Source organism: Rhinatrema bivittatum, chromosome 4 (assembly GCF_901001135.1).
Source record: "Rhinatrema bivittatum chromosome 4, aRhiBiv1.1, whole genome shotgun sequence".
Taxonomy (NCBI): Eukaryota; Metazoa; Chordata; class Amphibia; order Gymnophiona; family Rhinatrematidae; genus Rhinatrema; species Rhinatrema bivittatum.
Genome location: NC_042618.1, coordinates 457,629,774 through 457,657,482, shown reverse-complemented (window position 1 = coordinate 457,657,482; position 27,709 = coordinate 457,629,774). Strand labels below are relative to the sequence as shown.

The 27,709-nt window shown below is 41.6% G+C and overlaps 1 protein-coding gene across 1 annotated transcript in view; it reads left to right on the top strand.

Moving 5' to 3' along the window:
- The window catches only part of PTPRQ (protein tyrosine phosphatase receptor type Q), a 414,802-nt gene that overhangs the window by 126,913 nt on the left and 260,180 nt on the right, over nucleotides 1-27,709 (top strand). The window contains exons 22-25 of the mRNA XM_029597117.1: nucleotides 747-946; nucleotides 5,090-5,339; nucleotides 13,558-13,686; nucleotides 24,805-24,951. Coding sequence (XP_029452977.1) covers nucleotides 747-946; nucleotides 5,090-5,339; nucleotides 13,558-13,686; nucleotides 24,805-24,951 — 726 coding nt within the window. The remainder of the gene's footprint in view (nucleotides 1-746; nucleotides 947-5,089; nucleotides 5,340-13,557; nucleotides 13,687-24,804; nucleotides 24,952-27,709) is intronic.

Genomic DNA, 27,709 nt, shown 5'->3' with positions numbered 1-27,709 from the left:
CATCTTTAAACATGGCGCGGGCTATCCAGTCACATTGTAAGGGCAAAGGGACATCGGCGCCATTTTTATTAGTGGCAGTCGACGGCCCGAGAGTGGGAGATCGCTCCCGGGACCCCCACTGGACCACCAGGTAATTTTAAAATGTTTTGGGGGAGGTTGGGAGGGTGGGGGAACCTAAGGAAGCAGTTTTAAAGGGTTGGGTTTAGGGCTTGTTTATATGTGCCGTTTTCCCGCCCTCCCCCAAAATGATAAGAGAACCCCACAAACAATTTCGTGGGGTTTTCCTATCGGTTTCGGGGAGCCCCCGGATTTCTGACGATTTTGAAAATATCGTACGATATTTTCAATTGTCAGAAATATGATTCACATCCCTAGAGATGGATGCTCTGAGTGAAGCATATGTCTTCCAGACTGGATTGACTGAAGAACTACTACAAAAATAATGGAATGGCCTTAGATGACAAGCTTGTCAAACACAGGCAGAACTATTTTTAAATTTGGCCTCACCAAGGGAAAAGTTTAGCTCAGTAATGAAGGGCCTCATGAAGGACATATCACATTCAAAAGCAAGTTAAACATGCATTACATTAATCCAGTGGAAAGGAATCACCTGCAGCTTGTTTGCTGGTATTTCTGTATATGGAAGTGGGCTAATACCACAGCCTACTTGTTACCTAAGTCAGTCACGCAAACTGGTGTTACAAAAATAGTTGTTCACAATCTGATTTCTGTTTCCTCCTTTTCAGCACCTGGAAAAGTGGTGAATCTTACTGTGGAGACTTTGAATTCTTCAGCAGTAAACCTGACGTGGTTTCTCCCACGACAACCAAATGGAAAGATCGTTGGTTTCAAGATTAGTGTGAAGAATGCCAGAAGCGGAACAGTTGTGAAAGATGCCTCAGTCAAAACAGAGGATATTTTACCTGGGCCATTACCAGAATGCAATGTAAGTTTCAAATGTATTTAATATAGCAAAATCCACCCCCCCCCCAAAAAAAAAAATTGTTTGTGAGTGAGGAGGGGGACAGATGGAGGGACAATGTCATTGTAGTTCCCTATGTTATTGTGACATCCTATAGGTCTGGTTTCTCCCGGTAACTTGCCTTTAAAGATCCTGGTCGAGAATGTCACTCATATCTGGATGGGACACTCCCCTTCTTCGGGCAAGATATCCTTGTCCAGTATCATCAGAATTCACATCATGTAATTGTTCTTTGTAATCCACTGGTGGGGGCCCCAGCTAGAAAAAAAAAAAATCTCTGTTCCTTCAGGGTATACTTGGCTGTAAAAACAGCTCAGGGAGACAAATAGAACCTGTGACCGACAGAGCAAGGTAGGCTGGAGCGGACACTAATCCTGACCCTGGGCTTCTAAGCCCCTTTTCTCCGGTAGAATCTTCTGGAGCGTTGTCAGGGCAGTTAAGGAGGCCTGGATAGCTCACCAAAGAGGGAACGAAAAAACCCCCCATAAATCTACCAGGCTTTCCTGGCCTGAGCCTACTCAGCCAGGCGGGGTCTTGCACAAGAAAACACAAAAGAACCGCTCCCTTTTCCTTTTACTAAAGCTGTGGGGCCTCCTCAGTACAAGGGCTTGAAAACACAGTCAATGGCCTTTTCCTCAAGGAATGAAAAAGCTTTCTTTTCTAAAGCTGTAGCTCTCCTCAGTACAACAAACAATCACAGTCCAGGGTTTTTTTTTTTCTTCCCCACCACCCTCCTCAGTCAGAGCGGGAGTTTTATCACCTCCCATCTGTGGTAGGTCTTGACATGAAGGAATGTTTCCTGGTCCTTACTCACTTAGGGTCAGCTCCGTCACATCCGCCCACAAACAACTTCCCCTGTTTGTAAGCTGGACAGTTCCTTCCTTCTCCTCTTTGCGCTCCCTTGAGTCACCCAGTTTCCATAGCCTCCTTGGGAACTCCTCCTTCTAGAGGGAGGATTGTGACTTCTGGAATGAAGTCCGTCTCCTCTTCTTCATCCATTTCCCTTTCGAGCGCCTCCCCTTCTATGTCAGGTGATTTGTGCACCTCCCTTGTCTCCTCCTGGCGGGACCTGCCCCTTCCCTGCTATAGGTCCTTCCAATCTGTCTTTCCTGTCTGGGGTGGACCTATCCACTTAGCTGGTCCCGCCCTCCCGGGGATAATTACTCTGCTTTTAACAAGGGGCTCCCAGGAGTTCCTACTTAGGCTGGTGTTTTCCTGCCTTGCCCAGGGCTGGCAAGGCTTTCCCTTCTTCGGCGGTTTCACAGTTATGTATAGTACTACATTTCCCTTTCGAAGAAAGAACTCAAAAACTGTTTTACTTCTACCATCTGCTGATTGAATTTCTTCTGAATTCTCTGGGGACCTTTGGGGGAGAGCAGTAATGGTTTCTGGTAGTCACTCGATTACTTTGTTAGGTTTACTAGATAACTTTTTCCTTATCTGTTATGGTGTAGTTTCTAGTATCCATATTGATCCTGAGAAAAATGGGATTCTTCATAGGATGTGATGCCTTCTGTCGAATCAATGTAAAAATAATCCACAGACGTTATTAGCTTTTCAGACCTCAGAAAAGAAGCAACTCACATGGCCTCAGCCTCAAAACATAGGTTCTATCATATGTGTGTGTATATGATGTGTATAATATATGAGCATACAATTTTTTTTATTGATCAGGTAGTTCCTCTTTCTTTCTGCTTATTTCACCTCAATAGGATTCAGAGCTGGGATCCTTGTCTTCATTTGCAACTACCTGGTGAATACTATTTTGATAAAGTGCCCCTTCCTTCCCCCCAAATTATTCCTAATTCAGTTATTCCGGCAATGAGCCAGTGGCTGTGAGCCATGCATCATGTTGTATTATGAGCTCTAAATCTGGCCTCAACATGTTGCTCTTGCTGATGGCCATGGCTCCTTACCACAGGGGCTATGATTGCTGCCTCTGTGGCATTCCCAGCCCCAGTTGGCCTGGTGTATGGAAGACCTGATCTGCAAATCAAACCAGGGATCTTCTGCAGGCCAATACAAAGTAGTACCCCTGATCCACTTGGATGGCTGTCATGTGCTATAACATCTGTGGATTATTTGCACATAGACCAAAACAAAAAATCTTGGTATTAGATGTTTTTCTCTTGAAGTGCTACAAACACATATATTTGGGCAATTTTGAATGAGGCATACTTTGACCTTCTAACTTCTTATTTCATTGCAAGGTTTGTAAGAATTAGCTGAAAACATATCTTTAAGATAGTTCTTTTTGAAGATTCGGTTATATATAGCCATTGGTTCATTTCTTGGATTTTTCAAATGTGCAGTCATAAGTTATGGAATGTGAGTTCCTATCTAGATCAAGGATGAGGGGAGAAGTGAGAGGTGAGCAGAAGCAGAGAAAGGAGAATAGCAATCTCAGAGTGTAGTGAGACTGACCAGGACAAGAGAAACACATTCATAAATGATAAAAAAAAAAAAAAAAAGCAGAGGAAAGAAAAAAAAAACAATTTTTGGATATGAAATAAAGGCATTTTAACAATTTTTTTGATGTCTAAGAGACACTGCTGCTTTAATGTTGCAAGGCATTAGTTTGCAGTGTGTGAAAACATACATAGTTGACATCTGATCATTTTATATATGCAGTAATCTCATAACAGGAACGTGCTTTTGTTTGAAATATTTCATGTTGTTTTTGTTCAGTAAAATACACAAAATTTTATTTTATATATATTTTTTCATTTTTAATGTGCACTAAATTGACATAGTGTGTGCTAACTCAAATCATGGACACTAAATAGAAACTGCACAAGAAATCAAATTAGTGTGCACTAACTCAAGTAATGCACATTAAATCATAATAATGTGCACTGGAGTCAGTATGGCACTATATTAATGCACATTAATTTGATTTTAAAAATGAAACAAAAATGAAAAATCAAAGCAAACAAAACTTAAAAGATGAAAATGAACTAAAACTGAAACAATAATAAAACAAAACTAAACTTATTGCCATGCACATCTCAACCCATAATACTCTGTGTCCATTAAAATGACTTGGATTTGCCTAAACTGAGAAACAGTTTCTTTACATCTGAATTCACCTCACTTAAATTTGACATAACTCATGCTTTGAATTTTGTTTTATTTAGTACTTTGTATGTTTTGTTTAGAAAGACAACTTGTCCAATAACTCCATTTTGTCTTATTTTTATATTTATTTGCCTTACAGGCACTTTAAAATGGATTACATTTAGGCACTGCAATTTAGGTTCAATTTTAAAGAGGAGAATGAATGCAAAGCTTGGGTGATGTTAGGATACTGAATTTCAAATGAGTCTAGGCCAGCGGTGCTCAACGTGGGGAACCACTAGACCATTCTGGTTTTTGGGATATCCTCAACGAATGCACATGAGATATATCTGCATGCTCTGCATCCATTGTCTGCAACTCTCTCTCTCATGCCAAATTTGTTTTGGATATTCTGAAAGCCAAACTGACTAGGTGGTCCCTGAGAATCCTTAGTTGTGAAGAAGTTAAGGAAAAGCCAAAGAATAACTGGGGTCTGTGGCATTGCACCAGGAAGTAAATTGGTCAGACTGGATAGGCCTTACGGTATTTATCTGCAGTCATATTCCATGCATTTATGTTTCTGTGACCGAGTTAAAAATCACTGATAAAGAGGACCTGCTAAGAGAGAAAAACAAAATGAAGTAGAGAGGTTGATGTTCAGCAGATGAGCAGGAATGTTACCCTGGTAACTTTACCTGGATATGCAATGGCACTTAGTCGGAGATGGTTGTTGCTGAAGTGAATATATGCGATTAAGGTTACAGGGGTAACTTTAGGACAGCTATTTTTCCCAACTTGATTTACTCGTGTAACTTTAACCAGAGAGCACTCAATAAGTTCAGTCACTGGCTAAAGCCCAGCCCCGCCCCCAGTGACATTACCTTTTGTCCACAAGAATTTCGGGCACAACAAATGTATGCGGTTGGCGGGGGGAAATATTCAAATATCAAATTTTGTGCAGGTAACTTAAAACAATTACCACAAAGAATTTCAATATGGACATCATGTTTAATAGTTTTTTGGTTATAATTTGAGAGTTTTGCTTCCTAGGATAAAAGTGATTCTTTCCTGTGGAGTACCACCAGCCCAACATCAACTCAAGGGCAATCTACAACTCCTCTGCCTTCTATCTTTGTATCCAGGACAGTAACCCCGACCTCATTTCGTGCTGTTTGGAACACACCTATTAGCTTTATTGTGGATCAGCTTAGGCCATACACCACCTATCTTTTTGAAGTCTCGGCAGTGACCATTGAGCCTGGCTACATTGACAGTACAATTGTTAGGATGCCAGAATCCGGTAGGTCATTTTTTTTCTAAAAGACATTTTTTTTTTTTTTGCATGCCTGGTAGAAATCAGTGTTTGAAATTTCTCATAGAAGATGTAAGATTTTTAAATATGCAAGCAAGTTAAATGTATATAAGGAGGGCCATTTTCAAAGATATTTCCTCAGGTAAAAGTGCTTTACGTGCGGAAATAGTCTTTTACAAACCTGCCTGCCCGATTCACGGGTAAACGTACGTGCATAAGTTCACCTGGACTGAGTGGAGGCATTCCCGGGGGTGCGTTCCGGAAGGAAGTTGCATTTCCGCGCTTGCTTTTCCCTTTTTAAAAGTAGGCAGAAGCATTTTCAAGAAAGGTTTCTGCGTACAAATTAGCAAGTGTAATTGTGTGCAGGTAGTTTTGATGGGATAATTTTCAAAGCAAATGCCATGCACCCTATGTTTGCTTTGAAAATTGGTATCTGCCATCAGATTCGCAAAATTGTCTCCTTAGTGATGTTTCTCTGGAAGGATACAAGGGCTCTTCATGGACTTAACAGGCCATCATATCTCCCACTGCTGAGGGCATGGGGCACCCCTTGATACAGGTTTCAATCCCTGACATGCATTCTTCGATGGGGGGAAGGATTAACCTCCAAGGTCCAAGATGTTTTCATGGAAGCTGCTCCAAGGAGGAGACACTGCACAAATGGTGTTGGAGTTAAAAAAAAAAAGTTTTTACTGAGCAGCTCAAGTTAATAAGTTGCAAATGATGCAGTCTTTAAGTAGGAAAAATCCTTCAAACATGTACTAAGATTTCACAAGAGTAGGGGAGGGGGGTGGAGTTCTAATCAGTGCTGGGAACCTCTCACTCCTTTTCCTGCGGTTTAAGGCTCCCTTCGAACAGATGGAGGGCTCCCTGACTCCTTTCTGGCATTACTGACACTCTGTGATCTGCTTGTGCTGCTGCAGGTCCAAAGGTCAGCAGCACCATTTTGTATCTGGTGCTGCAGCTGACAGGAGGAGAACTGGCTTCCTCCATCTGTCAAAGACTGAGGGAATTCTTTGATGAATGTGGGGGTTTACAATAAACTTATTGTAAACCAGTACGATAAGACCTGGTCTTGAGCATCGGTATATTAAAAGAATTTAAATAAATAAATAATTAAATAAGTAAGTCTGGGTGTTGGATGTAGTTCTGAGGGGAGAGGGGACCACAGAGTCAACTTTCTTGTTCTGAAAGTTGATTGGATGTTTGGCCAGGGAACTTGGGGAGTGGCGGGGGGGGGGGGGGGGGGGGGGGGGTGTGGATCAAGTGTATTGAAGGCCCAGAGGCCAGGCATTATATTTCGAGATGGCAGATGGAGTCTGAGAGCCCAGAGACTCAATTTGAGTATGGGAAGGCTGAGGAAGGTTGCAAAGTGCCTAAGGCCCATAGTTCAGCAATATATCCGGTAGCTCAGGTTAACATGCGCCATCAGCAAGAAACTTTACTAAACCTATCAGAGGTATACTTAAGTTTCCTGCCTAGGTATTAACACTGGACAACATCCTATATTAATATCAAATGAGTTGAACATTTTTAAAACATATTTTCAAGTACATTTGCATTGCAAACAAATGGTAACATTAAGATGAATGCAAGTAGCTTGCATTAACATACTTTGTGAGAGCATTAGCTAAGGCCACATTCATGTTTCTCGGGAACATTAATGCTAATGCCAGTAGAATCCTTTGTTATTTCAAAACCAGAGTGTGAGAATGTAGAAGTTTGTAATTAGTAGCATTGTCACCAATGACTTTATAACATTCTCAAGGCCATTTGAACTGGAGCCTCCCAGTAGATGTGGAATAATGTAGACTAGGGAATATTGACTCTGCATGTTTTGAAGTAATCAAAGTACCCTGAATTGCATGCAGGAATGCACATGGTTTCAGCTGTCAATATCATATATTAAAATAATAAAGATTTGGCTATAGGAAAAGAACTCAATATGTGATGGAGTCTAGCAACCGTCATACATTGCCACAGTGAACTCTGTGGCTTATATCGTCAAGCCCGTGAGACACTGGGCTTGTCTAATCATAGGTTGCTGGAAGATAAACAGGTGCAGGCACTGTGTGAAAAAACTACTGTGCTAGCACTTATCTTGTTCCACCAATGACAAGGTAGTATATAAAGTCCTGAAGTGATGCTCCTGACAAGGTAGTCCTGAAGTGATGCTCCGACTCTGCGGTGTTTTGGAGAATTTAACTCCTTCCTCAGGGACCCTCCAAGTGATTATATACTGAAGTGACAATTAGAGTCTGTTGATTGCGGTCATTCTAAGAAGCTACGAGACCGCTTGTGTGATATTGGTGCACGATGAGGGTGCAGCCTCACAGCGATTTGTGTCGCTAAATGTGACTCCATCACATATTGAGTTCTTTTCCTATAGCCAAATCTTTATTATTTTGATTGATTCTCATTTTTGGCTATCATTGAGTCATATTTATATTACTAATATCATATATTAAACATAATGCATAAAATGTAAAACCTAAGGGGGTAATTTTAAAAAAGATTTACATGCATAAGACTGGGTTTTATACGTGTAAATGCACTTTACCCATGTAAGTGGGCTTTGAAAATTGCTACAATATATGCCAATGATTTCTCAATAAGCTTTACAAGTGTAAGTGCACTTTACGTGCATAAATGGCGTTTGAAAAATGCTATGATATTATGTTACATTGACCCACATAACTTCTTTTAAAATGACCTCCTTTATTTGTAGGATCTGTAGTAATGGATGAAAGGTGAACTCCACTCATGCAGGAGCAGTATACTTTGTTTCTGGTTCATACCATGCTTACGTTTTTTCATCATTTCATTTCCTGGGTTAGAATTTTGTTTTGAGTAATGAGTAACTTTATCTAAGCTTAAAAAGAAATAACTTTCTAGGAAATAAAATGTTCTGTTCTTGGCAACTCCTTGAAGGCTTGTATACCCAATATACAAAACACTCACCTTTAGAATGCTACACGATTATTCTTAATAACATTAGGGCTGGTAAGGTAAAGTCTGATATGTGGAATTGGAAAAGGAACTTGTTGCTGGAGTATCTGCTCATGGCATTTAGCACAGTCGGGTTTAAAAGAAGTCTGGACAGCTTCTTGGAGGCAGGAACAGACTGACAGTGATCTTGGCCTCGGGCAGTAAGGGTTATTGACCTCTAATCACCCATCTGAGGATAGGGGAGAGTGCTGTGGGTCCTTGGGCACCGCTGTATTGCATGAATGGATGGTCTGCTCCTGCTTGGGGGATAAGCCCATTAGGAATTATTAGCCGGATGGACTTGTGGAATGCCCTGGGAGTGAGCAGCAAGGAATCGGATCTACTCTTTGGCATCTGCTGGGTACTTCTTAATGATTTGAATGGCCACTTCTTATGTTCTTATAGAAGGAATTTTTCTAATGGCATCCTTAGGATATGTAAGTACACAGAGACATTAGCCCGAATTTCCAACATGGATATGTGTACATAAGTCCACTTTGAAAATGAACATGTGTGTGCAGAACCTATCACAGTATATGCACACACATTTCTACCTGCTAGGGAACAAGAGTATATGCATGTACAACAGCGCACATACTTTTGAAAATCAGAAGTATGCGTGTTAATGGTTTTCCCATCCCACCGCCAAGCCCCCTTGTTTTAGTACAGGCAAAAGTATGTGCAGAATCTCTTTTAATGAATGTACCTCATCCCTGGGTGGTTCTCAGAATCCCATTTATGCATATAAAACTGTGTTTATGCGGTTAATCCTTTTGAAAATTCAGCCCATAATATTCTTCTCTGCATAACATAAAAAAAAAATCCTTTAGGAATTGCAGAAGCTCTCTTATCCATTTTTTGTTTGTTAAACGTTTTATTTCTTAAGTTCAAATATCGTACAAAGACGAACTTTGCACAGAAACAGTGGAGAAAGGATTGGTAATACATCAAACATCATAAGAAAAACATCAAGACACCAAACAAAAACCCTTTTTCTTTTTATTAAGTCCTTCTAACCAAAAGGGGGAGGAGAAGTAAAAGAGGAGAATTAATAATAAAAGACCATAACAAAAGAACCCATTTCATTTTTTTTTTTTTTACAATCTGCAGTGGAACGACCAGTTTCCTCCTATCAAAGAAACTCCTGAAATGCTGAGGAGCAAAAAAGATATAACATTGTGTTCTGAGTTTAACAATGCATGTACAAGGATATCTTACTAAGAAGGAGGCTTCTAAAGCCCTACACCCCCTGGTGCTTTAAAGGCAGGAAGCATCTCCTCCGTTCTTGTGTGGACCTTGCCAAGTCAGGATAAGTCCTGACCGGTTGGCCCAAGAAATTCACATTCAGATTACGGAAATAAGATTTCATAAATAATACTTAAGTCAGATTCATTAGAAAAGGAAACAAATAGTGTACTCCTCTCTCTAATCTCTCTCGATGAATATTCCAGAAAAGAAGTCAAGTCCGCACCTTCAGAGAATGCTTGCGAACCAGCTTGTTCAGCGAGACTAGACTTAAATAGGAGAAAATATACCTTATTAATGGTGAGATCTTCCCTGAACTGCAAAATTTCCATCAAATATTTCCTCAAAGTTAATTGAGGAAGTTCACGCACAATTTTTGGAAAATTAGTAAAGTGGAAATTCAAACATCTAAGATGGTTCTGCACGAATTCTAATCTCTGTGTCAAATAACCACATTCCTGAATAATGGTAGCATTAACAGATTCCACCTTTTTAACAGCAGACTTGAGTAATTGGATCCGACCAGCCTGTTCACTCAATATTCTCTGATGATCCTAAGAGTATTCACTGTAGTGGAAAGAGTGTCAACTCAAAAGTGACACTCCAAAAAGGAAACAGAGAGACTGGCAACAATGTCCCATATTGAATCAAGTGTTACTTCTGCCGGCTTAGATGGCAGAAGGAAGCACCTCGCTACTGAAAACTCACCCGCAGCAGGGGAATCAGGAGAACCTTCGTCTCTCCCAGCATCAACTCAGATGGTGAACATTGAGGAAGAAGCTCTCCCTCTGGGAGATCTGGCACACAGAATTTGGCTCCACGGCTAACTTCAACTGCTAGTGAAGACAACACGCCAACTGCACCTTCCATCAAGGCATCTCATGTGATGTCAACACTTCGGCCTCGACTGCATCAGCGGGGTACCGCTCTTGTTCAGCTGGCAGCAAATAACTGTCTAGCGGACTCAAAGATACCTCGTCCCCGGTCACAGAGGGTTCTCCTCCACCCACAGTGACGATGGGGCTCGGGGCCAGCTCTTTCACACACTCACAAATGGTGCGCTGTCTCATAGATAAGGGGGACTTGGAAGGGTAAGCCCAAACTCGCCCTTTACTCTTAGGAGACATGGCAGAAATCAGAAAAGAAACATGGAGCAGTGCTGAGTGTCCATCATGTGGCCATCTTAACTCTTCCCTCTGTCTTATCTTTTACTGGCCTTTGATATGAAAGGAGAGTTTTTCAGTTTTGTTTGGTGACATCATTAGGAATATATTAATGTGTTTGAATGTTGTTATGAATCATAAAATGCCTGGAAATTCTGTAGCAATTTTCAAGAGGCAAAGTAATGGGAGCGTAACCAGTGTGGAAAGTGGTTCAGTGCTAGTTTTAATAATTGCATAATTCAGTAGCAGTGGGAGGAGTTGCAGTGCATTATTGATTAAAGCATTGAACTATAAATTATGAGAATGCCTGGGATGTGAATTCAAGTCAGATTCCCTTCTGTGTGAACCTGAAGAAAGTCACATTTTCTTGTGCCTTAGTTTACCCAATTATAATCCATAAATAATTAAGCTATAGCTCCTCCTTTCTCTCATTTGTAAACTAGTGTGAAATCCAGATGTCAGAAATGTGCTGCCAGGTTTTGCATCCCAGAGTTGGCTGCATTCATTTTTTTTGAAGTACTGAAATTGCAGATTGCTTTGACAATTTTGTTTGGATGAAAGGTCAAAATTAAAAATTGGCAAGTAATGAAAAATTGTAAATAAAGTTAAAACAATTGTGTGCTCAAGCCTTCAGTATGATGTAGTTATAAATGTAACTTTTGGTGTACATTTAGGAAGTAGGCACAGCATAGTGGTTGAAGTACTAGGTTATGAGGACCTCTATGTATCCTTGGGCAAGTCACTTTTGTCTTCCTGTGACCCATTTAAGCCATTTTACACAATCTGATGTCCGCTGTCAAGAAATAACTTTCTGAATTTATGTAACTTTTTACTTTATAAACTCAGATTTCAATGATCTACATCCTTGACCCTTGTTCTTCTATTAATTCTAAATTTCTCTCATATTTTAAATTAAGATCCCCTGTTTTTCTTTTAATTGCTGGAAAACTACTCTACCTCCCCCCTGTGGCATAGCCATGGGTAGACCTGGTGGGTCATGGCCCACCACTTTGGGCTCAGGCCCACCCAACCAAGGCTGCCTGACACAGGAAGAGGCCTGTTGGAGAAATGCCATTGCGGGACCCCACCTCCACGATGGCGAAGAGGAGAGCCAGAGCTGCAATGCTGTCGCGGGGTCTCATCCTTGTGATGGCGAAGAAAAGGCCGGAGCAGCAATGCATTTGCGAAATCTCATCTCTGCTGTGGTGGAAGCAGGAGTTTGGCTGTGTCAAATGAAAAGGCCCTGTGTGTGTGTGGGTGTGTGGGTGAGAATGGGAGCCTGGTTGTAAGGATGAGAATGGAAGCCTGTGTGTGTGTGTGTGTGTGTATGTGTGTGTGTGTGTGTGGGGGGGGGGGAGGGTGAGAATGGGAGCCTGGACATATGTGAGTGAGAATAGAAGCTTAAGTGTGCATTTGTCTGTGTATGAAAATGTGAGCCTGGTGTGCATCAGTGTGTGTCAGAGTGGGAGCCTGGGGGGTGAGAACGTGTGTGTGTGTGTGTGGGGGGGGGGGGTACTGAGAGAAAGTATGAGCCTCTGTGTGTATGTGTGTGAGGGAGGAAGGGAATAAGACAGTAGGAGAAGAAACAGAATGAGCAGAGAGACCCTGAAAAGGAATTAGGAAATGACTGACAATGGAAAAATGGGAAAAAAGAGACCGGGACCAACTAATTAGAAAAATACAAAGATCAGACAAAAAAAGGGTAAAAAAAATATATTTTGAGATTTTAGCAATTGGAATATGCCATGTTTGGGAGTGTGCATTTTTTATATGTTTGTATTTTTCTTTTCTTCAGTATTCTACTGTTCAGAGTCTGGTTTCTCAGGCTTCTTATCTCAGTTTTGTCTGCATGTTTCTGTTTCTAATTGGTAGTCTCTTATTTCTATATTAGGTAAAGGTCGGTCTCTGTTTTGCCTGTGTGTATGTGTCTGACGTGCAGTATTTTTGCTCGCATGTAGTTTCTCTGAAGTAGTCCAGCTTGTTCTGTTATTCCCGTAGGTGATGTATTCATGTTCTAGGGCCTGGTGTAGTATTTGCATGGCTACTTTTTCATAAGGTAACTGTATGGTATGGTCTCTTTTTTTTGCAGCAGTTTGTCTTACTTCACAATGTTTAGCAATGTAGGGATATTTTTTTTGCTGAGGTGACACCAGATTTTGAATATTTTTTTTCATGCTGGTTGTAATGTGAATTGTCCTAGCTCTTCTGATGATTAATGCTATTTTATTGTAGTTATAAAGAATTCTGGCTTTCTGCAAAGAGAATTCATGAAAGAATACATTGATTTTTGTTTTATTACATGATTGATTGGATCTGTTTGTTTGGTTTTTATACAATATACTTGGGAATTTATAAACTGCAATAAATATAAAATAAATTAATAAAGATTAATAAGTAATTTTTAATGCTGGTAAGTGCTTGAAATAATTGAGGTAAAATATTTTAGTTTTATGCATGATGCATAATGGCTGTTGCAAACTACTTAGAAAGCCATTGTATGGTGTAGTATATGGCTTTATTTTTCAGTAAGAATACAACTAGTAGGTCTCAGACCTGCATGCCTAAAGCCCACCCATGTTAATCTTGTGCCCACCCAAAAATTCAGTTCTGGCTACAGCACTTGATCCCCTCCACCTCCATATGAGTTAACGCTGGAGTCCCCAATCATGCTTCCCCTAGGAAAGAAGATCCATGATGAATCAGGTCTTTAGTGAACATTTTGTATTGAAAATAAAATACAATGAAAGTTTTTTTTAATACAATAATTTGTATGACATTCTTTCTGATATTAAAAATATTATATTCCTCAGTTCCAGAAGATCCGCCACGGAATCTTGTTGCAGGTAACATCACAGCGAACTCCTTCTCAGCTGCCTGGGACCCACCAACCATATTAACAGGAAAATTTGCCTACAGGGTAGAGTTATTTGGACCAACAGGTACGCTTTCATTTTTGTTACTTAGTGGCCAATGTACCAAACTGCAATGTTTACCACAGGATACAGGCCCATTTGGCTTGGAGCTCATTTGCATCCATAGCAAACATTTGAGTGGAAATTTTTACTTGTTGCCAAGGCTGGGAACTTTGCATGTTTTGGGCTATGGCAACCTATGATCCTGATCTGAGATCCACACAGCAGCAGGTTCTGTAAAGGGGTCTTGTGGCCCATCTGAAGCCCTCCCCCTCAATCCCTGCCCTCTCATGTATCCAAAAATTGCCCAGTGGACCCTCCCCACCCTGTTTCCCAAGCCCATCTTGAGCCTTAAAGATGGGGAACACAGTCACCATGGGGAAGCCCCACCCTTTCAAGTCCCACTCTTGTGTTCCCCCAAAAAGGTGACAGTGGATCTCGTCCTGGTTTTGGTAAGACCATAATATGTGCCAAATTTGTATTTATTTATTTATTTATTTATTTATTTAGGTGTTTTTATATACCGGGATACGTTGGGAACATCATCTCGGTTCACAAATAACTAAAACTGCAACAGGCTTTACAGAGAACAATTTAAATAGTGGAAGTATATAATGTAAACCATGTGATGGGAACTGTCCATGGGCTATCAAGGCGTTGAACATTCAGCTTAATGGACTCGATATAGACTCTGTGAGGGTTTTAAAAAACTCTGAGCTATACCCATCCGGGCCTGGAGTCTTAAAGCGCCTGGCTTGATAAATACTGGTTGTGATCTCTTCACTAGTAATAGGACTATTTAACCAGTATAACTGTTCTGCTGAAACCTTAGGAAGATTTATTGCTTTGCAGAAATGTTTACATTTAGATTCATCCCAGCTATCGGAGTAATATAATTTTTTAAAGCATTGAAGGATCTTCTCAGTCAAATTTGTAATATCCCCTGAATCAGTTCGTAAGGTTGAAACATATTTAGAACCTCTGCTTGTTTTAACTAAATTGGCCATTAATTTCCCAGTTTTATTTCCATATTGGTACAATTGGAGTTTTCAATAGAGTACACTTTTAGAAGCGCGTTGATGAAGTAAAGAGTTCAGAGCTACCTGTACTGCCAAATATTCCTCTTTATGATGCAGGGTATTCCTTTTCCACAGCTGTGTCTTAGCTTTACATAATTGGGATTCCAGTTCCAAAACTCATCTGTCCAGGGCTCGTCTCCTATGGATAACATAAGCAATTATTTCCCACCGGAGCACTGTTTTGGCAGTGTTCCAATATAAAATGGGGTCAGATACATGCTCTTTATTGTGAAACTCATAATCCTTCCATTTAGATCTCAAGAATCCCTGAACGGATGTGTTATTTGCTTGGTAATGGGGATATCTCCAATTTCTTATCAAAAGCTCATCTGAATGATAGGCAATCCTGACCCCAACTGGGGCATGATCAGAAATAACTATTTCTTCAATATGAGCTTCAACTACTGTGGAATTTAAATAAACTGTCATGCGTAGCGGCCTACGTGCAAAGGTTTACTAAAGTGAAGTCACGTTGGTGAAGTTTTTCCATGAAAGGGGGCTTTGTGCGATAAGTGGCCCAATATGCCAAATTTTTAGCATTTTTTTTGCACTTTTCTGGACATTTCACACTTTTTTTTTTGCGTGAAGTCCCCCTTTTGTGAAAAAACTTTGCAACTTTGTACATCGGCCTCTTAATGTTAATTTGAGGTTCTGTTACTAACTGTTATTACATTTCAAGGCTTCACAAACCTGTCCTGGTGATCCCACAGCGAGTCGGGTTTTCAAGATATCCACAATGAATGTGCATGAAATATCTGCTAATTTATCTCATGCATATTCATTGTGCAAATCCTTAAAATCTGAACGGGCTCTGGGGTCATCAAGACTTGCTTCCTAAGTTTGTGGATCCCGTTCCTCTTAGTGTTTCTCAAACCAGCCAGTTTGGTGCTCAGGATATCATCTTACTTATTTTGGGAACATCTAATTTGTTTAGTCATTAATTTTAGGTCAAGGGTAATGAAAATTAAGAAAACAAGCTTCATTGAAACATGCAAGTGCTTTGAGTCTGCATTGAACTGCTGGATGTGTTTGTCACATTTCCTACACTAAAACGTTTCACTCACAGATTTACTTTTGCTCCTCTACCAGCAGCATTTCTGCAAGGAGAGGCAGATTTGCTAGCACTGGTGATCATTACCCCTAACAATGCCGTTCTTCAAAGTACTGAGTTTTGAAGACCTGGATTTGCTGCCCTTTCCTTTGTTAATCTGCCAGCACTTAAGAGGATTTTCCAGTTCTTGAAGGGTCAGACTTATCTATGTCTGCAGACATCCCATCTAGTGCACATGCTGTACTTTGTAATTACAGTCCTCATGAAAAATTGTATCACAGCAGACATATGGCTTAATTATTACTTCTATTTTCATACTAGAATCCCTCACTGTCCTCCCTTTGCAAAATGCTAGAAATAACTGTATTGTTCTTTTATATTGCCTGAATGACCACACAATCAAAATGACCACTTTAATGGCCAAATTTGAAAATGGCCACATGCGCAAATATCAGCACTTACGCGCATGGCTGGGCCCTGCGCGCACCGCGTGTATTTTCAAAATGGCCTGGCCACGCACGTAACTGTTGGTAAGCGCACAAATACTGGGCCTCTTCAAAGGGGCGGGCCGAGGGGCAGGGTCCGGGCAGGCCAGGACAGCACCATTGAATGCTGTCTCAGGGAAGTGCACACCAGCAGCCAGCCAGTGCGCGTAACTTGCTTCTGCTCCTGAGGAGCAGTAAGTAAAAAATAACAAAATTCAGGGTAGCTAGGTAGAGGTTGGAGGTCGGGGTAGAAAGGGGAAAGGGAAGGATGGTTAGGCAGGGGGGTAGGGAAGTTCCCTTCCAGTTCGCTCCTTAATTGGAGCGGACTGGGAGGGAACTTAATAAAAGTTCCCTCTCCTACCGCGTGCACCACCTGCACATGTGCACGGCCCACAGATTTTATTACCTGCATGCGCTGGTGCGTGCATGATATAAAATCCGCGCGCATCTTTTAAAGTCTACCCCTAAGTGCTTCCACACAGTCTCTTCCTCCCTTTCCTCTGACACACTATTGTCCTTGGAAAAAATGAATGAAAGAGAAAATAAGTAGTAAAAAACACCAATATATATGTTTGTGTGTGTATATATATAATATATATAGGTGAAAGTATAGTGGCAAAACCCAAATTAAAAACTGCAAGGGAAAAAGCCAGTTCATAACTTACCATCAAAGTCGCAAGCCAACTTGTTAAACCGTTGCTTAATGTGTCCATCAGCTACAAGCTCTTATTATCACTACTGGCATAAAAATACTAGGGGTGTGCATTCGTTTGCAACGTATTGGCAATCCACAACGTATATGCCATATTCGTTGTATTTGTGGGGGTCACGAAACGTATGGCGAACCTCCACAAATACAACGTATCACTAACGAATAAACCCCCACCCTCCTGACCCCCCCCCCAAGACTTTCCAAAAGTCCCTGGTGGTCCAGCGGGGGTCCTGGAGCGATCTCCTGCACTTGGGCTGTCGGCTGCTGGTATTCAAATGGCACCGATAGCCTTTGCCCTTACTATGTCACAGGGGCTATCGGTGCCATTTTGAATACCGGCAGCCGACAGCCCGAGGGCAGGAGATCACTCCAGGACCCCCGCTGGACCACCAGGGACTTTTGGCAAGTCTTGGGGGGGGGGTCAGGAGGGTGGGGGGTTGTAGTAAATTAAATGTAAAGAGTTGGGATGGGGTTTTTTTTTGGGAAACGAATACATATGTAACTAATGAACGGATCGGGGTCCCCCGAGAACGGATGCAATGGATTTGGGTCCCGACGAATCCGAATACCGAATGGCACAAATCCGTCCCTGCTGCCAATCCCTATAAAATACCCAACTTAGAGAATGGTATTAAATAAATCAAAAAAAATATTTTTGTGTACTAAATATTCTGTTTTGTGAAAAAAAAAATGTATATAAATCTTTTTAGTTTTTTAAAATAATAATTATCTAAACCCAAGACCTGGTCTTACCTTATAACCTTGACATTTAACTGGTAGAACTTCACTTATAAGATGTACTTTGATTATTGTACATCTTATAAGTGTAGGTAAATCATCAAATATTTGATTTATATATATATATGTATATCTACATGTTCCCTCCCCAATCTATCATTTGATTTTCTTGATGTTTCAGGTACTCTGGAAAGAGTGGAGGTAGATGGTGCTATTTTTTCAACTCTATTGTAATGTCTGTTCTTGAGTTAGATAGAGATCGGTTTATGAAGCTATGATAACTTGGTGATAACAACTTGGGTTTCAGCCAGAAGGAATAAGGATGCAGACTTTGACTGTTTGGTTTATCTGCAATTCATTTACAGTGCAAAGCAAATCAAAACAAAAATGCAGCTCACCTTGAGGTCCATATTCAAAAGCCATTTAGAGAGATAACATAACAGTTATCCATCTAAATGACTTATCTGTCTATATTCAGCCCTTATGCAGCTTCATTCTAGCTGGGTAATGAGTTACCCGGCTAGAATTTAGCCTGATTAAAAAGGGGCATTTCAGGGGCGTTCCAAGGAGGGGTTGAGTTATCTGGCTTACCTAGCCGAATATCGGGTATATCCGGCTAGATAAGCTGGATGACTATAGGCCTGCTTCAAAGCAGGCCTAAAGTTATCTGGCCTTGTGTGGTTGGATAACTTACTACTAACCGTATATCTTCAGAAATATCCGGGTAAGTAGCACATCTAATAGCTTTAGAGTACATGATCTGAGGTGTCAGGAGGCGGTGTTATGGGCCTCCCAACTTGATTCCCAACTACACCACAGATGAATCTACCCCTTCTGCGGTGCTAACAAGCTGCCGGAAACTTTACAATGTTGAAAAGACATTGACGTTGGCCCAGCCCTCCCCTTCCCCCTTCCTCCCCACTAAAAATACTTTAAATGTCCCTCTACTGCCTCTCCCCAATCATCCCCCTTCCCTCACCCTGGCTCTCTCTGATGCCCCTGAGCTCTGGGGTACCTCAAGGCTCTGCTCTATCTTCTGCTTTATTTAACCTTTACCTAACTCCAATATGCTGCACCCTTGCTGACCTTGTGTCCACTACAAAATCTATGCCGATGATATTCAATTCTTTTTTCTCTGAAGGAAACCTGGGGCCTCACAGAATCTTTCCTCACTCATGGTCTCATGACCGTCCAAAGATGGCTCCACAGCAATAAATTAGCCCTCAACAACTCTAAAACTGAAATCATTATCTTATCACGCTACCCAGTAGATACACCCAAAAATTTCTCTTTTGATTCCCATCTAATCACCATCTCACAAAGTGTAAGAAATCTGGGAGTCACAATTGACTCATCGCTCTCCATGCGCAACTATATAAGAACTATTACCAATTCCTCCTTCTACAAACAATGTTTACTCCATCACCTTAAGCCCCTTCTTGAACATTCTGACTTTAGGTCTGTCCTTCAATCCCAACTATTCTCTGGCATAGAATATTGCAACTCACTCCTGACAGGTCTAACTTTATACGCGACCTGTCTTCTACAGATCATACAAAACTCAGCAGCAAGACCCCTCTCAAGCACTCCCATGCGTAATCACATCTCTCCTGTTCTCAGTGTTCAATTTACACTCCTCTTGGATTTCCTTTATAATAAATATCCACACCACCTCCTGACACCTCAGATCATGTAATCTAATGCTATTAGATGTCCCATCCCTGAAGCTCACCCACCTTGAGGGTCTCCTCAGGACCACTTCTTTGGAACAGCCTACCTAAGGAATTAAGAAGTCTCAGAAACAGAACATTCTTTAAAAAAGCTCTTAAAATTTTCTACTTCAAAAAGGTGTTCCTAAGCTGAAATGACAATGGACATACCCCAACACATCCACCCTCAGAGGGTGCCACTTAGTGGCCAGAAATGAGGGCAGAACACAACTATCTTGATAGAATGAATTCCCCTTCCTGTGTTTTTTTACTCTCCCCCCCATCTCAGATGATCTATGTACTGATATGAAGAATTATGTTATTCCCTTCTCTCTTGTATGATCTATGTATTGTCAAGTTTCTCTTATTCTTTGATTATGTATGTTCATATTGTTCCCCACTCTGAATGTAGAAAGGGCAGATAATACATGTTTTAAAATAAATAATCAAATGGCTAGCCTGAGGACCTGCATCCCTAGGTCTTGGGGAAGAACTGGAAGAAGGTCTTACTGGTATGGGGAGAGGGATGTCTGCAGCTGCAAGTCCAGGGCCTCCCATGAAGGTAGAGGGGGCTGGACTGCCATCGCTGGGTCCCCCACTGGTGGTGGTGAGTGGGGATGGAGGTGGTGCTTTTTGATCATTCCCAGCAGTGGCATTGGCAGCTGCATCATCAGAAAAGGCTGGGCCCTTGTCGCCATCTTCATCCTCTTCCACCTTCTCAGACAATGACAAGGTGATGACATCTGTGAAATTAGTGTGTCATTTTGTGTTCTCATGTGCTCCTGGGTGAGATGTGCATGATCATTCAAGCAGTTAGAGGGTATTCCTTTTCTGAGAGAGGTGTAGAGAAAGGCAAGTGCTCCTGGTTGTGGAACACACATATCTTTTAGGTGGTGGCAAGACCATATATCGGTTTCTTGAGTTCCTGATGCTTCAGTTCAGCATTATTTTACTACATAGTGCCAAGTTAGTGGTATGGAATCGGAGATAGTCTCTGTGTCAGGCTAGTTAGCATTGGGGTGTGGTCTACCTAGCAAGGCATCAAGGGCCATGAAGCGGCACCTAGTTTCTAGAAGAGGGGGCATATACATTTCCTGGTAATAATTTTAGGAGTGGGTTGCAACACCCTCAAGAGTTTCATACTAGGCCTGAGGGTGCATTTCAAGTCATGCTTCATGGCCATGCTGTCCGTGACCCAGAGAAATGCCAAAGAAAACATGTTTTGGCATGAGGATTTGTTGAAGCTGAAGGCAGACACAGAGTCTTGCAAAGAGGCAGGCTATTAGTGGGACCAGTGATAGAAGCAGTACGTAGACAGACCATGTTCAAATTTGCCTGATGGCCATATCATGAACTTACCTCTGGCTTCATTCCGCCTCACACGCAGCCATTCTAGCCTCCTCCGATGTTTTATGTCATGCTCCCAGGCTTTCTTATTCAAGTCCTCAATCTAAACAGAGAAATAGAAATACAGACAGAGGTCCATAGTCAGTCACTGTCCGGACAGCAAAGTTAGCCAGATAAACTTATCCGTCTAACTTTCGGACAGCATTTTTGCTCAACCAGACTTAGTTAGCTGAGTAACCTAGCTGGCTAGCTCAACTCCTCCCAGTTATGCCCCCAGAATGCCCCTAACTTATCTGGCTAACTTATTAGCCAGCTAGAAATTAGCTGGATAAGTGCCCAAATCTTCATTTAGCTGGATACCTTCTGAGTTATCCAGCTAAATGCTTTGGAAGATGGACCTCACAAAGTTAAATGTGCACAGTTGCTGCTAGTATGACTTCCATATTGGTATGTTTCTATGTTTTCAACCGAAGTCTTGAGTTAGTTTCACCTAGAAGTAGTGTTCTGCCAGCAGGCCTGAAAGAACACCAGAACAGGCACAATCCATGAACCGCTATGATACCTATTGTTGAGGGAGCCAGCTTGCTAGTCCATCCAGTCGGAATAACCCTTTCCAATAAATGATCATTTATAAGGGATAACTCTGGGACTACAGAGAGCACACACTGTTTTGGGGAGTAACAGGAACTGTATGACAAGGTCACATCTCTCCCTTCTGGAAGAAAGAGAGTGGTTTACTCTAAGGGCCACCTTTAAATCTATTACATGTCCCAAGGAAAGTTGTAGCTCATAATTGGACCTTGACTATACTTGTTACTGTTGGTTACATTCTTCCTTCTTAGCAACTATTTTACTATTGCATCTTAGCAACTATTTTACTATTGCATCAAGTAAGGTTTGAAACACATGCACATTGATCATGTCATTAATAGAATGTACATCTGCTACAGTATCCATCCATACCTACTGCATCTTGTCCTATCTGTATGCCACATTTGCCCCCAGTAACCGCACGTACATACCCTTCAAAATCCCCACCTCCACCCCTCCACTCTTAATGTCCCCCTAGTGACCCCTGCACTTGCTAAACAGTCCCCACCCCACTCCAAACCCCTAGTGCCCTCCTGCACCCTTAGCAGTACCCATCCCCATCCCTACAATCCTAGTGGCCTCTTCTTGCCAGACGGCAGCCATATTATCCGCCTATGTATTTAAAAAGACCCTGGACCAATGAAAATCCTCACAGGGCCAAAGTCCCGCCTTTCTTTGACTGACAGGAAAACTGACTGACAGACAAACAGCAACAGCAGTATAAAATATTTATTGGCAAAAAAAAAAAAAAAAAAATCCAGAACACAAGAGCAGAATCAAAATAGAAATAAAGCAATATATATTGAGGAAAAAATAAAAATGTTATATCAAATTAGAGTTTTCAAACTTAGGAGTCAGGAAAGCAGCTCAGACCTAAGCCAGAAGACTGGTACTTTGATCTGTAGCTCTACCCTGATTTTATTATTTCCTTGGTTCAAGACCTCTTACTGTGCAGCTGATTACACACCACACAAGTCTGCTAGGTACAGCAGAATTAAAATAGGGAATTAAAATAATAGCTAGTAAAGATAATGCCACCTAGACAACAAATGTAAGAATCCAGCAACAAATTAGAAATGTATCACTAGCAAAGGATTCAAACCCACAGCTGCTGTATTATATAATCAGGGACTCATCTCACTGTGCCACGTCTGCCAGCACCCCTAGTGATCCTCCTGCACACCCTTAGTCATCACCCCCATCCCCACACTCCTAGCAACCTGTATTATACCCCCCATTCAGTCCCTAACCCTACTATCCACAATCTGCTTACCCTATGTTGGTCTGATGCTCCATGATTTAACTCACTTTGCAGGCCTTTCCAAACTTGCTTCATCATGTGGAGGTTCCCTTATGAGGCAACAGTTGGTTCTTGTCTCTCACCACCAGGGGCGCTAATCATGACATGTCCCTGGTGGTGAGAAGCAGCCGGTGTGCTCGTGGTGGCAATGCTGAATGAGCCCAGCCCAGAAGAACTGGAAGTTCAGCATTGCAGAAAAACATGCATGTCTACGATCCACATGCAAATGTATGTACAGCATAGACACACGGGGCAGATTTTAAAAGCCCTCCACGCGTCGGGCCTATTTTCAAAAGGCCCAGCGGTGTGCATAAAGCCCTGGGACGCATGTAAGTCCCGGGGCTTGAAAAAATGGGCGGTCTGGGGGCGCGACGGGGGCAGGGCCAGAGGCCTCTGCATGGCCGCTGGGCTGGGGGATCGTGCGTCGGCAGTTGGCCGGCGCGTGCAAGTTGCACCTGCCTCTGGCAGGAGTAACTTACAAAACAAAGGTACGGGGGGGGGGGGGGTGTTCTTTAGCGCTGGGGGGCGGGACAGGGAAGGGAGGGGAAGGTGGGGAGGGAACGGGGAAAGCCAGCTGATCTCCCCAAGGGCTCGGCGCACGCAAGGTGCACTAGTGTGCACCCCCTTGCGCGTGCCGACCCCTGATTTTATAAAATGTGCGCGGCTGCACGTGCATGTTATAAAATCGGGCGTACATTTGTGCGCGCACAAATGTACGCGTACCTTTTAAAATCTTCTCCACAATGTGTAAATTAAACGTGTTTTTGATACTTTGCACGCCTGTACGCACATTCATTATAAAATTCATGCTCATGTGCACGTGCATATGGACTCGTGCATGGTTCTTTTAAAGTTATCCTCCACGGTTTTAAGGACCGGAGATCCTTGAGGCGTGCAGGGATCAAAGAGGTGACTTTGGTATATGCTGACTTATTGCTTGAATCAAGTAGCTCTGTCCCTTTGGTAGTTTGAGTTATTGAAGTATTCATGAATCTTCCTAAGAAAGTTTCCAAAACAGAGTAGAGATAACTGTAATTGCCAATACCATTCCAACGTAATATCTCCTAATAAATGTGTGGGTAGGGAACAGTAAAGATGGATCATACCAGTGCTAGAAGTCTGCATGGTAAGAGTAGAAAATCACACCTTGTTTTGTTTCGTTTTGCTTCCTTTTTTCTTCTGGTTTTTATATTTCACTTCATGTTTAATTTGTTTTTAGTGTACTCTGTGTGAAAATAGCACACATTAAATGCATATAAATAAAATCACTGGGCAAAAGATTTGCTGTTTAAAAAAACCTATGAAAGCAAACTGACTCGTAGGCTTTTTTCACACATTTTACCTTCCTTCTGTCTGAAGTTAAATTTGATGCATACTGTATCCTTCTAAGTCTCGCAGTCCCATAGTTCTCACACCTCTGCCTGTAGTGCAGTTGTGCAGGTTTATCCCGAGTAGGGAAAATTTTAATCCCAGAATTTTTGTGCATTTATTGCTGACAAATATATTTTATTCAATGACGCATGCAAATAAAAGACAAGAGCAGCCGCATGAAAGGAGAGAAGGAGCCAGCATAGGGCAACATTAAAAACAAACTCAGAACATATTTAGAGCATACCAGGTCGCCATATTAATAAAAAACTATTTTAAATGACGGTTAATATACAAATCAGGAGCTGAATTGCTAGAACCAAGCAGATGCGTTTCACTTAACTTGCACCTCCTGGAGCTCTGGGGAAATTCCCCTTTCATCTTCTGGGTTTAGATTTGTCACTTTCCTACCTACATTTGCAATGTATATTTGTGGCACCTTGTTGTGAAAAGTGTTTGGCACTCTACAGCTAATCTGAAAGTCAGGCAACACGCCAAAGCAGATACCCCTTCGGTTATTCAGAAGAGGAAACAATGAACGATTTGTTTTATAACGGTCTCTGCCCCATTTTGCTGACAGCCAAGGAACGTGTTTAGCACTAAACATTTGTTGTGTGTGTGTGTGTGTGTTCATGAGTGAGCATATTGTAAACTCTTGCGTTACGAAAAATAACGCATTAGTTATCATCTCTGTTTCTCAGATATTGACTGTTTGGTGAAATGTGCTGCGTTATCTTTCTACTGACATGTGGCCCTTCCCCATAGGTCGCATCATGGATAACAGCACGAAAGATCTCAAGTTTACTTTTACCAATCTTGTACCTTTCACAACGTACGATGCCTACATCAGTGGGGAGACAAGTGCGGGCACTGGGCCTAAAGCCAACGTTACGGTTTTCACTCCGGCAGAAGGTAATCACCATTGCAGTGGATAAGATGTAAACATTTTGATGGGAGTTTACAACCGAGCAACCCAACGTTTGGGACTAAGTTCTGTTGAAAGAGAAAATAATTGTGGTTCCAGCAGTGAAGCGGTCCGGCTCTTGACCTTTTCTGGTCATGCTAAGAGCTGTACATATCACCCCGAGGGGCCTTAAAAAAAAAAAAAAGCAGCAGCATGATGAGAAAAAAAACGGGGAAGTGGTAATGCTTTTAATTTCACCTGGTCTGTGTATTTTGGGGGGTAGGGGTGGGAGAAGGATGAAAATACCTCGCCCTGCTGTCTGCGATTTCTTCTGAGCTTAGAAAAGTGCTTAAACCAAAGCTCTGCCAACTTTCCCCAGAACAGGTGAGGTGTTTGCAGTTGCCATTCCCCTTTCAGCTTCCTGGTCACTTAAAAATTATTTCCTGTAATATGTATAGGAAACACTGCTGCTTTACTTAAGATCTTCTCCACATCCAAGCCTGTGACCCATTTTATTTTCATAGATCTGATCTTATGGGCATTGGCTTTCCTGTTTGCTTTCACTGTCAATCATTCAGCCATATGGACTGATTATCTGATCCAGAAATGGTAGTTTTGAGGTAGATTTCATTGCCTTCCCAGTGAAAGCTAACAGCATCAAAAAATGACAAGAAATCTGGTTATAGCATTTTTTTCTGACATATGTTATCCAGTATTTCTCAGCCTAATCCCTGGGATATACCCAGCCAAATTGGGGTTTCAGGATATCCATAACTAAGATCCATGAGATAAATTTGCATATAATGAATCCAGTGCATGTAGATCTATCTCATACATATTCATTGTGGATATACTGAAAACTAGACTGATAATGTGTGTCCTGAGGACTGAGTTGAGAACCACTGCTATAATCATTTGTGTGCATTTTGAATCCACATAGCAAGTTTAGCAACCATAATGTGTAACATATTTCAAGCTGCATACATATTTACATCTGATTTCATAAACATGGGATTCATAAAAGGCTCACTTCCTGGCTGCTCTCTGCTGAGAACCATTGCACCATTTTACCACAAGGTGGCAGTATGCAGCAGGAAACAATAAATTCAGAGATTATAAGTGATTTCTCTGTATTTCCCATAACCCTTCCACCCCCTCCAAACTCCCTCTTCTATCCTTATTATATTTAAATTACCTTCAAGTACATTCATTTCTTCAATAAAACTTTTAGCCTGTGGAGAATTTAGAGCAGATGTCAAAGATGCCTGAATCGTGTCAAAATATTTTTTTTTAATGCTGTGATATTTCTGTTTCTGTATTTACTAGTGATATGAAATAACTTGGATTACTCTACAGTTCAAGCTTTCTTTTGGCTAGTCTATAGTAGCTAAAATTAATAATATTTATAAAAATATTTCTTTCTACAGACTCAAATGACATTTTAATTTTTTAAAAAAAATCTATTTAGCATAGCTGAGGCTTCAATGCAAGTCCGGTGCTACTGGTTTTGCAAACCAAGCAAGTGCACAGGGAGGCATAGCCAGAGCGGGGGGTGGGGACATGGACAGCGGTGGTAGCAGAAGTGAGGAAAGTGCCCAATAAAGAAACAAGATCAAGGCTCATGCGGCCGCCGGTGGACTTCATCCTACCGAAGAGAGAGGCCTGTGAGGTCACCGGTGGATCCCATCCCACCAGCGGCTGAAGAAAGGAGAGGCCCGCATGACAGGATTCCACCAGGAGCAGAAGAGGGAGCCTGGTCTGCTGCTCATCCTCTGTGCCAGCCCTGTGGTATTCCAGACTCATGGGGTTGGCACTTTCTCTATGCTGATTTTGTGATGCACAAGATCAGCATAGAGGAAGTGCTTGCCAGCTACAGGACTAGCTGGCACCATCTTTACATATTGGTTGGTGGAGCAGGAGAACCTGAGGATCATTCTTGCCCGGCTTAGGAGTTTTGGACCTGCAGATGGAGTAAGTTTGGATCACCAGAGCTAGCAGGGCTTTTATTGGCTGGGAAGGGGGCCTGGGGACAGAGCATGAGACTGACAGTTTCTATTGTGTGTTGGTTATTGGAAAAACAACAAAAATTCTGTGTTAAAACAGAATGAGGAGGGGGCAGCATAGTAATGGCCTGATTTTCAAAAGCATTTATATGCTTAAAACTGGGTTTTACATTAGTAAATGCACTTTACTCATGTAAGTGGGCTTTTGAAAATTGCTACAATATATGCCATTAAATTGTCCATAGGATATTCATGTGTAAGTGCACTTTCCATGCGTAAATGGTTTTTGAAAATTGTCTCAATAGTATGTTAGTTGTACACAGTTAATTCCTTTGAAAATGTGCCTGTAATTGTTCACATGTGGTAGGCCAGATTGACAAACTGAAGAGTAGTAAATCACCTGGACTGGATGGTATACACCCCCCAGGGTTCTGAAGGAACTAAAAAATGAAATTTCAGACTTATTTTAAATAATTTGCAACTGATCATTGAAATCATCCATTGTACCTGAAGACTGGAAGATGGCCAATATAATCCCAATATTTAAAAAAAGGACTTCAGGGCTGATCTGGGAAACTATAGATCAGTGAGCCTGACTTCAGTGCCAGGAAAAATTGTGAAAACCGTTATAAAGAATAAAATCACAAAATATTTAGATAGACATGGTTTAAAGGGACACAGTCAGCATGAATTTACCCAAGGAAAGTCTTGCCTCTCAAATCTCTTACATTTTTTGAAGGGGTGAATAAACATGTGGACAAAG